A 16,360-nucleotide genomic window follows, 5' to 3' on the forward strand; every position below is an offset into this window, starting at 1 on the left:
TAAAAAGTTAGGTAAAGTCCTTTGCGTAGTTGCTCAACAAAAATGTACGCGAGCTCGGTCCTCCAATTTGATGGAAAAACTTACCTAACTGACAATGACGTCATGTGGTAAGGGGACGGCTGCTTGCTGCTTGCGACCCGAGGATAAACCGAGTTTAGCCGAATGCAGTTAAGTAGTCGTTCGGCTCTGTCTCGACTGACTTTTTGACGGAATAACTTAGGTAATTGCAAGCGTTGCATATGCAAAGTTTTTATTTCAAATCCAACGCTCAGACTCGACTACTTATTTGATACAAAAAACACACAAATGCCTTTAACTAAGTTTTTCCTTCAAATCTTACATTCGAGCTCGTAGCCTCGTTTGTTTTTTGGACTACGCATAGTCCTTTCCTTAACTTTTTATCAAATATTCCTTCATTTTCTGCAATTTCTTAGATTTTTAATATTAGTTTTTTACAAACAATAATTTGTAAAAAAAAATTTAAACTATAACTATTAGACGCAGTTTTTTCTTACGAGTTCATTGATACCAAAAACTCATTTTTCACCAAAATGTCAGTTAACTAAGTTTTTATAACACACGGCAGATTTGTGAACGCTCCCTAATTTCAATTCTAAAATTCAATTATTATCCAAATTTTTAGGTAGAATTCTTCAGAAATACGATTGTATCTAAAAATAATTTTTGAAAGTAATAAAATTAAATTGTTTAAAATATAAAATTTATTTCAATTAAATTTGACAAAATTACCAATTAATTAAATATTTAATTCAAATTTTTAAAATTATTTACCGGAATTTAACAATATTTCGAAAAAAAATTTAATTACAATTTTCTAGAGATGTGCAAAAAGCTCGAAGCTCAATCGAGCTTTTTTGAGCCGAGCCGTGTAAAAAGCTCGAATAATTTCGAGTACTTGAATATTTTCGAGCTCTTGAGTAAATTCGAGTTCTACACGGAAAAAAATAGTCGCAGAAATTTTCAGCGACTAATCGAAGACTCTCGGATATGAACGAATCTTTTATAGACTTTTAGAAATGTTCTACGATTTTAGCAGAAATTCTCCAAAAAAAGTCGAGGACTTTCTAGAAACCTAGTAGCGGAAAACAGTCTCGGAATTATTCTAACACTTCATAGAAGGTTTCGTCGACGAGTCGCGGAAAATGGTGCGCACAAAAGTTGCGCGCGTTAAAACCAATAAACACTGTTTTTTTAACATTTTTTTTAACAATTTATGACAATTGATTGTCAAAATTATTATTATTTTTATTATTCAATGTGTCGATATTAATATATACATTAAAAAATTCTAAATAATTTCCGCGACTGTCAATTAAAAATTAGAACGCTGTAGAGTAAATTCAGGTTTGTAATTTTCCGTGTGGCGGAATCGGTTACATGCGCGTGGAGTCTTCATTTTCTTCGACAGTCGCGGAAAGTTTCTTCAAATGTAGTCTATTTCTTCAAAAACTGTGAATATGATTTTTAAAACACTTTCCACTAAATCCGAGAGTCTTCAACAAAGTCGAGGAAAATTTCCGCGACTCATTTTTTCCGTGTACTCTCTAAATCTGAATCAGCGAAATTTCACTGATTCTCAGCGATAAGTATGCCACTATTTTAAAACAGCGTATATGCGCTAATTAATCAGTGAAGATTCACTGATTATTTAGTGAAATTTCACTAATTCACAGCGCATATACGCTAATTGAAATAGTGGCATACTTATCGCTGATTCAGATTTAGAGAGTAGAGAAAATATTGTCGGTTCTAGTTTTCGAGATAAAATCGCAAATTAGTAATTTTGGATCAAAATCTTTATTTTTTTTTATTTTTTATTATTAATCTAGGGGAGAGGTACGCACATTGAGACGGGTTCTGTTTTTCAGTTATAATTTTTAAAAAACAAAATTTAGCGAAAAATTCGAAATGCTTTCTTAAAAGTATTGTCCAGGGCTACAACATTGCCAAAGAAAGTTATTTTTTTGGACAAAATTGAAAAATTTATAGCTGATTTTTTAAACATGTTATTTTTGACCAAAAAAAAAGTGGTACGCACGTTGAGACACCCATAATAATTTATTTTAAATTGAAACAAAATGAATAATTACGTCAGATTCTAATTGTTTGTTGTTTATTTACTTATTTTGATGGTCTTAGCTCAAAGAAAAAAAATTAAAACATTAAAAATTAACTTAAAAAAATAATCAAAAAATAAAATTTTATTTTGCACAAAAATAATTAATCGAAATTTTTATATTTGCAATTTTTACAGGTGAAGAACATGTAAAACGCTTAAAAATTGTGGATTCAAAATCAATTTTAATGACAGTACAATTTTCAAACCGTGAGCGTTTTAACCTGCGTACCACAGTGTGTCTCAACGTGCAGACGTTGCCGTTATTTTTTTAAAGCTTTGAAATTATTTGTAGATGTTAACGTATGTCTAAATTTTCGTCGGAACTTTAAAGTAGAACCAAAATTGATATGTAAATGTTATCCGCAATTTTTTCTGCCACTAAAAAATACAGTAAATACACTAAACAGAAATTCTGAAAAACACTTTTTTTAACTAAAAAATTGGTTCGCTCTCGTTCTATCGAAAAAACAGGAGTTATTGCGCTTTTTTTTAATAAAAAGTTTGGTATTAATGATACGACTAAATGCCAATAAAATTTTTGGTATTATCAGTTACACAGGTTATAATATCTTAGTGTCTCAACGTGCGGACCGTCTCAACGTGCGTGCGTACCTGTCCCCTACATGTTTTAACAAGTCGAATCATGCGGTTTTCATTAATTTATTGATAATTTAACTGATTGATTTCATTGGTTCTTTAGTCAAATAAATTTGTTTATATTGTGGCCTTGGGTCCAAGGATTTGAAGAAGTTGTTAAATATTTAGTAGGGGGGAGGTACGCACGTTGAGACGAGTTCTGTTTTTCAGTTATAATTTATAAAAAAAATGTAGCGAAAAATTCGTAATGCTTTCTTAAAAGTGTTGTCCAAGGCTACAACATTGCCAATAAAGTTATTTTTTTGGACAAAATTGAAAAATTTATAGCTGATTTTTTAAACATGTTATTTTTGACCAAAAAAAAGTGGTACGCACGTTGAGACACCCCCCGTGTGGAAAAATATTGTGGCCGTCTAGAGTCCAATGATTTCCCGATTAGCAATCATCAAGTCCGTCTAATTCTAGACGGTCCATCAAGTCCCGAATCAGTGACTTAACAGATTGGCTTATTAGAAAAAATCTAAGTCAAATATGTCCGTCTAGTACGGTGTTATTAAGACCGTCTAGATTTGGTCTAGGATGTTATATGCGCATGCGTCGATGAATGCCCAGCTGTTAAGTAACATGGCGCCTAATGGCGTCGCGTCGTTTGGCGTCGTTAGATCAGTCAGTGTGTGATGCATTTTGTTTGTGAATTATAGTATTTGTTGTGGTTTCTGTTTTACGTGAATAATAATGTGCTATGTTGTTGTTGTTTTCTGTATAATTTAATTTTAAATGTGCACTGAAAAAATAGATTTTGATGTGTTTCTATGTGTTTTGATTAGTCGGCTGAAGCTAGCAGTCGTACTCAGCATCAATGTTTAGGCGTCATCTACAAATATGCCTCTCCTTCAAATTTTGTAATACTTAATGATTTAAAAAACCATCGAGTATTGTTATTTGAGAATCAATATTCACTAAATAGCAAATTTAGTAAGTTTTTATTTATTAATTTCATTAATTAGTGGTTGACGCCTAAAGATTGGTGCTGAGTACGACTGATAGTTTCATCCGGCTGTTTTGATTTGCAGTAAATTTTATTTTACAAAAAGACTACTATCTCCAATGCCAAAGATTGGGAGGGACACAAAGCCTTACGCTTAAAGAAAGTTAAAGTGAAAAATACAGAAGGTTAAAATATTTTTTAATACTTTTTATATAAAAAAAAGTCATTAAAATTATTTCAAATATAATTAAGTTTTATTATTCTAAGAATAGTTGTCATAACATATAATGAGAAATTTTGAATAGACGTAGATTAGAATTTACTAGCACTGCTGATCAGACCAGAAACGCTGGTCTATTCTAGACGATAGCGTGGAAGTTTCGTTTCAATTCTGAACAGCCGCTCGACAAGACCGTCTGCCCTGGGTCTAGAAAGACGTTAGACAGTCTATTAAGCGCTTGGTCAGCGCCCTAAAATTTTTCCACACGGGCCATAGTAATTCATTTTAAATTGAAACAAAATGAATAATTACGTCAGATTCTAATTGTTTGTTGTTTATTTACTTATTTTGATGGTCTTAGCTCAAAGAAAAAAATTAAAACATTAAAAATTAACTTAAAAAAATAATCAAAAAATAAAATTTTATTTTGCACAAAAATAATTAATCGAAATTTTTATATTCGCAATTTTTACAGGTGAAGAACATGTAAAACGCTTAAAAATTGTGGATTCCAAATCAATTTTAATGACAGTACTATTTTCACACCGTGAGCGTTTTAACCTGCCTACCACAGTGTGTCTCAACGTGCAGACCTCGCCGTTATTTTTTTTAAAGCTTTGAAATTATTTGTAGATGTTAACGTATGTCTAAATTTTCGTCGGAACTTTAAAGTAGAACCAAAATTGATATGTAAATGTTATTCACAATTTTTTCTGCCACTAAAAAATACAGTAAATACACTAAACAGAAATTCTGAAAAACACTTTTTCTAACTAAAAAATTGGTTCGTTCTAGTTCTGCCGAAAAAAAACAGGAGTTATTGCCCTTTTTTTGAATAAAAAGTTTGATATTAATGATACGACAAAATGCCAATAAAATTTTTGGTATTATCAGTTACACAGGTTATAATATCTTAGTGTCTCAACGTGCGGACCGTCTCAAAATTTTTGTAAAAATTTTATTATTTATGAAAATAACACAGGCACACAAAAAAAAAAAAAGTCAAAACCCAGAGGTTACACCCCCCTATCCCCATGTCTTTGGGGTCGCTAAAACTGAATATGACCATTAAAAATTTTTTTCATCGGCCATTTTCCCGCTACCACCCCCTTACACCTGCTCCCGGGGGTTGGAATTTCAGTTTTAAAAAAAGTGGAGTAGGGTGTCTATTCTTATGTTTTTTGGGTCGCTTAAACCAAAAAAGACTACCAAAAACAAATTCTTCCTTCCCTTGACCCCCTACAACTCCCTTAACAACCCTGGGGTGAGGGGTCGAAATTTGAATTTTCACGAAAAGTCGATTACGGTGTCTAAACCTACGTTTTTGGGTCGCTGAAACCAAAAAAGACTACCAAAATCAAATCCTTTCCACCTCCGACTCCCTACAACCCCCTGCAATAATTTTTTTCAAATAAAACGAACCGATTTTTGGGAAATTGAAAATTAAATATTAATTATCAAAAATTATTGCAGGGGGTTGTAGGGGGTCGAGGGTGGAAAGGATTTGATTTTGGTAGTCTTTTTTAGTTTCAGCGACCCAAAAAACGTAGGTTTAGACACCGTAATCGACTTTTCGTTTAAATTCGAATTTTGACCCCCCACCTTTCGGGTGTTAAGGGGATTGTAAGGGATTAAGGGAGGGAAGAATTTGTTTTTGGTAGTCTTTTTTGGTTTTTGCGACCCAAAAAACATAGGAATAGACACCCTACTCCACTTTTTTTTAAACTGAAATTCCAACCCCCGGGAGCAGGTGTAAGGGGGTGGTAGCGGGAAAATGGCCGATGAGAAAAATTTTTCATGGTCATATTCGGTTTCAGCGACCCCAAAAACATGGGGATAGGGGGGTGTGACCTCTGGGTTTTGACTTTTTTATTTTTTTGTGTGCCTGTGTAATCAAATTTTTTAAGAAGAATTTTATTAAAACTTTTTCAAATTATTGAATTCTTCTGTACAATCTTATTGAAATATTTGTTATTGGAAATAATTGAATTTCAGCAAAGAATTTCATTATTTGTAGAAAATTGAATTCTTGTGAAAAATTTTATTATTTATGAAAATAGTTGAATTTCTGTGAAGAATTTAAAAAAATTTTTCGAAAATAATTGAATTCTTGCGTGGAATTTTATTATAATTTTTCAATTTTAACTATGTGCGGATTTAAATTAGAGCAAATTCTTATAAAATAGAAAAAAGTAGCTTTTAATGTCACAAATATAATAAATATAAATATAAATATAAATATCCACGGTAAATTTCTTCACGGGGTTCTACAAAAGAGGGAATATATGATGTCCAAGGTTGTTTTTTACATTAATTTTGAAAAAAATAAAATTATTTTCAATGAGAACTGTAGTGCTTAATGATTTCTATTATGCCACAAAACGTTACCCAGTTTTAGAATATATTTTTTGCAAAAAATAAGCATGTGCTAAATTCTCAGTTTCCTGGCATGTCCCAATGTGAAAATGAAAGTTTATAAATTATATAAATATTATTTTTAAGCGATTAAATACAAATTTACACTTGGATAATAATTTCAAATAGTTTTACTTTACAAAGATTTAAATAATTGTTACATTACTTTAAATTTATTTAAAAAATATTATCTTGAATTTTGTCCATCGAATTCATTCTCAGTTTCCTGGCACGCATTTAAAAAAAATATTTTATGTTTTTATACTTTTGTTGCTCCAGGTGTCGTAGAACCTTACACTGAGAAAAATAGAGTTTGAAAAACTGGGAGTCAATATTGAAAAAACTGGACTCAGTCCAGTAAAAGTACATTAATTCATTTCCATCAAGTATATTAAGGTATTGCGTATAGTGTATAGAGGGCCTTAGTTCCAAATGTCAATGTAAAGAGCATTGAAACACAGGCGAAGATTATCTTCTTCTTCTTCTTCTTCTTAAATGACTTAAGGCTTTGCCAACTGTCAGAACAACACTAAAAAGAAGAATAAAAGTAGAGTTCGATTACTATGTATATATTTGGTGTGCCAATGTGCATATAGCTTTCTAGAAGCGATTTCCATGCTCTCTATTTATGTCAGAGAGTTGGAAAGAGCGAGTCGCAAATCCACATCAGATGGAAGTCCGGGTTGTCAGTCCAAGTCTCCAGGAGGCGCTGAAGGTGGTATTGGTTGTTGGATATATTTTAAGATTCGATATTGTCATGTCATGGAATGATATTTCAGGAAAGTAATTGTTAAGTCGGGTCATCGTCACACTGTGGTCAAAGATTAATATTATGCAAATTTTACGAAGTTACTTGACAAAATAAATGTCTTTTAAATAAATTTCCCGCCAAATGTGAAAAATCGTCCCAGCTCCCTGACAGTTGTTTCATTAGGTTCAAATGCCAGATCGGTTATTGAATCCGGATTAGGAACTCGATCATTTTGGTTACTAAAAAATTGCATCAGTTTTACACGAGCCGGGGCCATTATCGGACAATTAACAACTAAATGCATCGAAAAATCTTACAATCATACGGGATTGAACACCTACCTAACCATACAACTAAATATACGCATATAATTATAAATCGCACGCTTTTACATTAAGCCTCTCGGCTACGCAATCGATGGGGGAAATTTCCTATTTAAGAAACATCCCTTACCAATGAAATAAATTAGATCATGCGTGGATTTTACTTTGTAATTAATGTAAGTATGGATGTCAACAATATTCATAATATTGAATAAATAATATTGTCAACTAGTTTAAATTTGATACGGTTATTAGAATTTAATAATAAATAAATAAAAAACATTAATTTTTTCTTAATAATCTTGAAACCTTTTTTAAGTTTGACAGTCCTCATGGTAAATTTTATTATTCTTTTTTTTCGTGTACAAAATAGTGAATTGACGTTGAATGAAATGTATAATTAATTATTCTCACAGCAATATTTAATAATTTAATGAACTTAACTGCACTGCATAATAGTTGAGAGTAGTAAGAGTAAGTGAAACGGTAAGATAAGTGAACGACCATTAGTGTGTGAGAGAGAGAGAGAGAGAATAACTTGTGGTTTTCGAGTAGGTATCTACTTTATGTGCACGGCGTTCATTTTTCGAAAGAACTGGACTGAGTACTATTTGTTCAATATTCGCTTCTATTATTGACTTGTGTTTTGTACACTGCCGCGTTCTTTTAACAATTACATGAGAAAGTAATTTCTCATTCTAATTTTTTATACTCTAATTCCCTCTTAGACTATTTAAACAGTCTTGTTTAAGCTGATGAATGGGATAACTTGTGTTGAGACCCAAAGTGTTCAGCTATGAAACTTCTAATACTATAGTGTGTACACGGAGAAACTTTTTCTTCTAATATTAAATATATTTGGTTATCTTTATTCTAAAAGTACGTTAGAATGTGAGGATTTTTCGTGCGTTGTGCTAATAATTTCAACATTAATACGAAAATATGATAAGTTCGTTATATATTAAGCAACCTTCGGTGTACAAAAATTACTATCTGCATTAGAAATAGTCTTATTTTTCTTTAGAAAAGAATAAAATGCTAGTTTTTGTTTGTGAAATAATACGGTAATTCTAACCTTTTTTCCACATATAGATAGAATATATAACAGACATTCTAACGTAACATACCAATTTTGGAAGGACTGCGGGCGGACTTAACCGATTTCGCCCGAGCATCACCGAGTCCATCACCTGACGTCGCGAACTAACCCTAATGTTTTCGAAGTTGAAATTCACACGTGTATGAAAGAAAAAAACCTTTTATTAATAAACGTGAATGTCTCCTCATGCCAAATTCAATTCAAGAACTGTTCCTCAATATAACATAATTTTTTTCACGACTTTTACTTATTTACATAATTTGATTAGTAAGTTATTTTAAAAAATGCTCTCTCTCGAAGGCACATATTTTTCCACTCGTTTAATATATAAGGACGATTCAGCTGTGTACTTCTAACGAATCGTGCGATCTTTCGGTTTCCGTGACCAATCGTCGTGTCTTTACTTGCGTGTGCGTGTGTGCGTTAATAATATAGGTTAGGTTCTTACGTCGTGTTAAATATATTTACCTACAGTTACAGTGACATACACTAATGCCATCTACCATCAGATCCAAGTATCACTATCGTCTCTATGAGTATCTATAGACAATTAATTTGTTGTGTTTCTTTTTAATTCATGGCTTTCCCAACTTTGCAAAAATTATTATTTTCTTTCTAAAACAACATACTAATTTTCGTTAGTTTCCTTATGAAGAACTGTAAAATATATACTGAATGAGTGTTTTTGATAGTCTCAATAGCAATTTCTATAACCTATGTCGTTTTTCCCTTGAATCTAACCTAACATACTAAAATGTCTCACCAGTTTTAAGAATTAGTGGTATTAAAAGTTTCTCCGTGTACCTGTCACATATTATTCTATAAAGGAGTACTACACTGACTGCATAAATCATTTTTCCATTTTTCTTCGTGTATTTCCCGTTGACCAGTATGCTGAATTTTGTTATTAAGCGTTGTTTTTCAATTTTTTAGACGAAAGATGACCAAATTCTCAGTTTTCTGGTTTTCAGTTTCAGTTTTCAGTTGAATTTAACCTACTTTTTAAAACCTGAACGTAAAAAAAATGTTGTGCTAAAATTTTCTTTATTTTCTTCCTTCGTTTGTAGAACTACCCAAATAAGTAGTAAATAGTAGGTTTTAGTAGATGAGTTCAAAGCCTGTCTTTAGTCAGGAAAAAGTAAAAAATTTTTCTGGAAATCAGATAAAATTAAACTTTTTTGGCCACCCTTCTATATAATATATAGAAGGGTCAAATTTGAAATCAGCGACCTTAAAGTCCCCTGAGTAATAGGTTTCATAGTGAGATTTATCAATTTAAAAAATCCGCCATTTTTAATTTTTCAAATTTAACGTCAGATTTTTGAAACCTGAAAGATAACCTCCAAGTAAACTATAAAAATATTTTTCTTTGTATTTAGAAAAATTTGATGATATAATTGAAAATATGGATGTACCGCCCTCTACAAAATGATTTAGTCACCTTTAATGTGACTACCCCCGAAAATAATATTTTCACCCCACTGCTGAGGGTTGACTAATTGTTATTTATTTATACTAAATTAAGTAACAATTTCAGCCACTTTGAAGCAAGTGAAGAGTAAAATTCGTCCATTAATTGACATCTAATTATCTTGTTTGATACGAACCTGACCAGTGATGAGGGTAACAAATCCGAAACCTGTGAAAGGGAACTGAAAGGGGATGATGATCATAGGGTGTCGAGACTCAATGACCGACTATAACGCCAGAGGTTATTAGTTTAGGAAACTCTGAAAGTGCCTCCCAAACAGAGACCCTGCATCTAACAATCTCTCTCTCCGCAAGTCGAGTGTAATCGGTATAAACAGCAAGAAGCCAATGAACCTGTCTGTTTTTTATCGCCTGCCTTGTTCTCTCTCTCTTCTCCGAGAGAGGCTTTGATAACCGTCTTCGTACAATTTTCCGCGTCAAGGGAAATCTTTTTCATGATTAGGAGTAAGCTCAATGCTACTCAACTATAAAAAAAAGAGTGTAATAACAACAAAAATCTTTTTTTCAAAAATTAATTAATTTTTTGTCTTTTTCTTCTTCTTTGTCATTGTTTTATAATTTAAAAAAACTTTTCCTTTTTTTCTAGTCCAAGCAGTACGGCGCTGGGTTCGCTGGATCAACTGAAGGAGTACCTGACAACAGCGGGAACTTGCAAATGCGGTCTTGAGTGTCCGTTAAGGCCTGAACAGGTCTTCAACTTTGACCCCAAGGTACGTTCCAATAAGAACTTTGACACTGCAATTAAATTATTCTCTCGCAACTTTCTGGCACGGCTCATGAAAATTATTTCTGACGACTTCTTGAGCTAATATCTATAGCGACTACAAACTCGAAGGAGGGAAAACTTCATTCTGAGTTTCATTCAAGTTGATTATATTAATTCATAAAGTCAGAAGTGTTATTAATACCCCAAATTTAATTTCTGTCGAGATAAAAACAAAAATTTATTTCTTTTCAAGTTTTAGATTTTTTTCATGTATAGGTGAAAAAAGATTTTTGACAAGTTAATAAAAGTATTGATGGTAATGAATGATTTTTTAGAATCTAAGAAACGTTTATTAGACTCATAGTCTAAATACTTATAGCATATTATTCATTTGGTATAATAATCACTTGGTACTGTATTAATAAGAAATGTTCTAACTAAACCAGTTAATAAAGTTAAAATTCCACAACATCCTGGGGATCATAGACCGGTTGCCATTTTGTGTGGCCTGTCAAAGGTTTTTGAGAAGTGTGTGTGTAATCAGTTGATTAAATATGTTGAGTCTAATAATATTCTCGATCCTTTTCAATCTGGCTATAGAAAAGGATTCAATACTCAAACTCTTTTACTTAAAATTACTGATGACATACTTAATGCTACACTGTAAAAAAGGGAGTTAAATTTTAACTCCCCAGGGGATTCTATAAAAGTCGCCCCCATTGGGGAGTTAATGCCAGGGGAGTTAAATAAAGAGAGTTAAAACTTCACACCCAAATGCTAACTCCCCAAGGAAAAAACAACTCGCGCGGGTGTTGAATGAAGGGAGTTAGAAATTAACTCTCTTTTAGAGTTGATTTTTAACTCGAAAAATTTAACTCGCAACTCCCGAGTCCGTTAACTTCCTAAATTTTTTACTGTGTAATAGAACATTTTTATGAGTACAATCTAATAATTTTTAGAGTGAATCAGAATATTCTTTAGGGTCAGGGAAAAAGTCAAAATTTTGTCTTGAAATCAGGGAAAAGAAAGTTAAATGATTGTGGCAACCCTAAATGTGGACTTGGCATAGTAACCACTTGACATAATATTCACTTGGTATAATATTCATTAGGTACAATACTAACTTGACATAATATTCACTTGGAATAATAATCGCTTGGTACAACATTCACATGACATAATTAGAATTAGAATTTATTTATTTACATTACTCAATTAACATAGAATATTCACTTGAAATAATATTCATTTAACATAATACTCACTTGGAATATTATTCATTCATTTGGTATAATGTGCACTTGGTATATAATGTTTACTTTGTATAATAGTAACTTGGTACAATATTCACTTGGTATAATATTTACTTGGCATAATAGTCACTTATTGGTACAATATTCACTTGACATATCATTCACTCGGTATAATGGTCACTTGACATAATATTAACTTGACACAATTCTCACCTTCATACAATATTAAATTTTTACAGTGTTCAATAAAGTTGAAAATAAAAAGAAAAATGAAATAAAAAGCAGAGAGAAGCAACACGAGTTTTATGAATGAGTTGCAAAGCAAAGCGAGATAATTCTAATGTAACGATGTAGATATTTGTTTCGTTAACTTTCAGCCGCGCGCAATGTCAGAAACACTACTTATAAGCTCTCGCTAATGCATTTGTCCATGTCATCCAGGCTCATATGGGGATGCTAATGAACTAAAATAACTCTCGTTGAGGATAACTGACGACGAAAACGAGAAAGCATTTTCCACCTGGCAACCTAAAGTATTCGCGCTCGCAGTGTTGTTTCCACTCTGCATATGCATTTGCGCAAAGTGACGTTTATATTTACTGGCCTTTTGTATAGTCTCGTTGTTGTTGTTGTTGCTGTTTCAATTCTGATATTATTTCTTCAAGGTCGATCATTTATTTACTATTAATAGTTTTTAACTCTATTTACTGTCTAGGGTAATAATGGTTTTATTTTTTATCACCCAAGCAGAGAATTTTGTCATCAATACACACTAAAAAAAAAGTTTTACTTTTAGCCTGTTTTCGAGGCTGAATTTAAGGTGTAAACGGAGTCAGCCCCATTAAACAAGGACAGACTTATGTGAAATACATGGGCTGAATTTAAGGTGTAATCGGAGTCAGACTTTTTTTTTCTTGTGTACTGGCTATGGTAGTTGGCAGGCCAGCATTAGCGAACTACTGGTTTTAAAAATAATTCTGAACCACGCCAGAGCTGAATTTTAATACTAAGCCAGTACTCAACCAGTACTATGCTAATATAAAGCACAAAAATTTAGCCATCATTAAGCCAATACTAAAGCAATTTTGAAACAGTACTAAGATTATTGTACAGTGAGTCCCCGCAACCTGCACATATTTCAGAATTTTTCCTTTCCCCCGAACTCGCTACCTGACAGTCCAGTCAGCCGCTCTCCCACCATTCATTTCCCACCACTTTCAGGGATGTATACACCCTTATATCGCATACAATTGTAGGCGCCCGCACTGAGAAAACGATACTTCTAATTTGAAACATAATATGTTTAATTCACTATCTTTGTTATACAGTCAAACATATTTAAGTTTAATTCAAACATATTTTTTAGTTGATAAAATATAATTCATTTAAACATAAATTTTGTTTGGTACAAAACTGTTATGTACTTAAACGTGTTTATGTTTAATTCAAATATAATTTTTTTTTAAATGAAACAAATCATATACAAGCAAATAATATTTTTAAATAAGAGTGATAGATATTTTTCATATATATTAAAATGAAACTTACAAACTCTGTTTAATTAAACAAAATCACTCAAACTGGTCTTTATTTTTAAAATGAATATTCTTTTTTCTCAGTGCGTGTATATTTTATAAATACAGAAATGTTTAGATAAATTTATTAATTTTAATATACTTTATGTAAAATATATGTATCAAATGAGTAATTGATAAGAAAAAAGAAAAAATTCAATTTTTTAAATTAATTTGTGGCACAACAAAAATTTTTAGTCGTCAAGAGAAACTTATGTACTGAGACACTTTTCGGCACTGAGCACGCGGTAAAAGTGAAAGTGAGTATAGTCACATAGCGAGTTTGGTCTATGTCGTCAGAGCGTCAGGTTTCGGGGATGTGCAGGTTGCGAGTTGCGCAGGTAGCGGGGACTGACTGTATTGTGATAGTATGAAGCCAACACTGAACCAGTATTGAGCCAGTACTAAACCAGGATAAAGTCAGGGAATAATCAAAATTTATAGTAAAACTAAATTGTAAAGAAATAGATTGGGAAATTTTCAAAGAACTTTTTAAAAAATTATTAAAAACAATTGATTTAAAGAAGAATTTTAGCTGAAAATTCTAGAAAATAATAATTGAATTGAAATGACGAAAATAATTTTGAAGAAGTTACAGTAACAATATTCTTATAATAATTATAAAAATAATAATTTTATCACTCGGTTATCTTTAATTATTACAAAACTAGTTCAGCATATCTCAACAGTACTAAAATCAATATGCGACCAGTAAATTTGTAAATTTTTACTTGGAAAACGTTCCACTGATACAAAATGGTATAAAAACTGCTTATTCGCACAAGGGCCTTCTTCTTGATTCGTTTTTGAGAAAATGAAACATAAAAGATATTCCCAAAGGAAAGTATTTAAAGAGCGGCATTAATTTGAGGTAAAAAGAAAGAGGTCAATTTTTAGGGGTGCATAATATTGAAACGGAAAAGCCGGTTCCGCCACTGAATTAAAAAGGGGGCCTTCTCTCCGAAATACGTCATTTGTCTCTCTCTCTCAGTGTAAACGTTGAATTTCTATATATCTTATAAGATCAAGCAAGATAGTTCTGCTGCCTGCTTAATGGTGATGTACTCATTATCAAAGTTCCTATGCACCGATACACTTGCATGATTTAGGTAAGACTATCCCCAAAGAAAATTCTCCACCGCGTGGGATACAATGTGTTTTGACCGAAAATTTACATAATTAACACTTTGCCTTCCTTCGTACAACTGACACTTTTGGGAATCTTATATTTCTTTAAGGAAATGATTTGCAAAACATGAGGAGTCACTATTTTGTTCATTTTTGTTTTGTTTCAATTATTACATTGAGAACAAAATGCTACCGAATCAATTATATTTGTGTTTTTGTCGCAATAAACGGCATATTCAATATCGTTCCAATACAAATACTGTTTAGTTGGTTTAATAAACATGTGCTATTGATTATTGCACTATAGATTTCAATAAATACAGTAGAACCTCGATAAGTTGAAAACCTCTATAAGTCGAAGAAAATGTCCATTTCCTTCCCTAGAAGCCCAAAAACCTCTGTAACTCGAACTTTGCAACCTCCCAGGTAGAAATTTGTCAAGTATTACTTGTTTTCTTGCAGTATCTGTAAAGTCGAGAGCGCGAGTTTTACTTGCCAAGACAATCTGGCCAGTCCTGAATAAGTGACTGGCCAGTTTCACTGGATAAAACAATTCCCCTTTGTGAACAGTACTTTTGTCAAGTCACTGACCAGAAAATCTGATCATAATCGTGATAAGAATTTCTTTCCAGACACTGGCCAGTGACTGATTTGAAGAATTATTGAAGATTCCACCTAGAGAAACTATTCCACCACTGATCAGAAAAACTTGCTGAATCCTATTAAAAGAATTATTCTAGATTTTTCCAAATCTCTAGCCAGAATTATTATTTATTTAATATTATGAATATCTAATTTATTTCATTGGTAAGGGATGTTTCTTAAATAGAAAATTTCCCCCATCGATTGCGTAGCCGAGAGGCTTAATGTAAAAGCGTGCGATTTATAATTATGCGTATATTTAGTTGTATGGTTAGGTAGGTGTTCAATCCCGTATGATTGTAAGATTTTCCGATGCATTTAGTTGTTAATTGTAAGTATGAAGATGTGGGAAGAATAAAACTTGTGAATTAATGAATATGAATATACAAAGAGTGCATTTCACATATTTTTCTTTTTTTTAATAATTGGTTATTGTTTTTTTATATAAAATTGACGAAGTGAATAAAAGGAAACACTCGCGTCGCGTCAGCCATTTATTTTGACAGGTTACGCGCCTGCGTTCCTTTATTGTGAAAGTTTCGAAGTAGAGGACTGAGTCCAGTTTCTCTACTATGCACACTGCAGCGCGCCTTATAATCTTCGCCTGTGTTTCAATGCTCTTTACAGTGAAATTTGGAACTAAGGCCCTCTATACACTATACGCAATACCCCAATATGCTTGATGGAAATGAATTAATGTACTTTTACTGGACTGAGTCCTGTTTTTTCAATATTGACTCCCAGTTTTTCAAACTCCATTTTTCTCCGCGTAATACGCTGGTTATCTGGGTAGATATTAAATAGTAGATTGTGCATCAAGGGAGGGAAATTGATGATTTCTAACGAGTGTAGTTTGCAGTTCGAGGCGTAGCGAGCGCATGAGCCGAAGGCGAGTGCTTGCGAGCGAAGCCGAGAACTGTAAAACACAAGTGGAAATCAATTTTCCTCCCGAGTTGCACATACTATTTTTTCTAACACACGTATACCGAAAGTACAAACGCGGCAGTTTGGTTGTTACTTTTGAATGTATAGT

General features: G+C 32.4%; 1 protein-coding gene across 7 annotated transcripts in view; it reads left to right on the plus strand.

Moving 5' to 3' along the window:
• LOC122504074 (mucin-17-like) overlaps positions 1-16,360 on the plus strand; it is a 1,014,141-nt gene that overhangs the window by 605,937 nt on the left and 391,844 nt on the right. For all 7 annotated transcript variants that reach the window (XM_043614967.1, XM_043614968.1, XM_043614969.1 and 4 more), the window contains exon 3: positions 10,611-10,734. In XM_043614967.1, the coding sequence (XP_043470902.1) occupies positions 10,611-10,734 (124 nt within the window). The remainder of the gene's footprint in view (positions 1-10,610; positions 10,735-16,360) is intronic.

Source organism: Leptopilina heterotoma, unplaced genomic scaffold (assembly GCF_015476425.1).
Source record: "Leptopilina heterotoma isolate Lh14 unplaced genomic scaffold, ASM1547642v1 Lhet_278, whole genome shotgun sequence".
Lineage (NCBI taxonomy): Eukaryota > Metazoa > Arthropoda > Insecta > Hymenoptera > Figitidae > Leptopilina > Leptopilina heterotoma.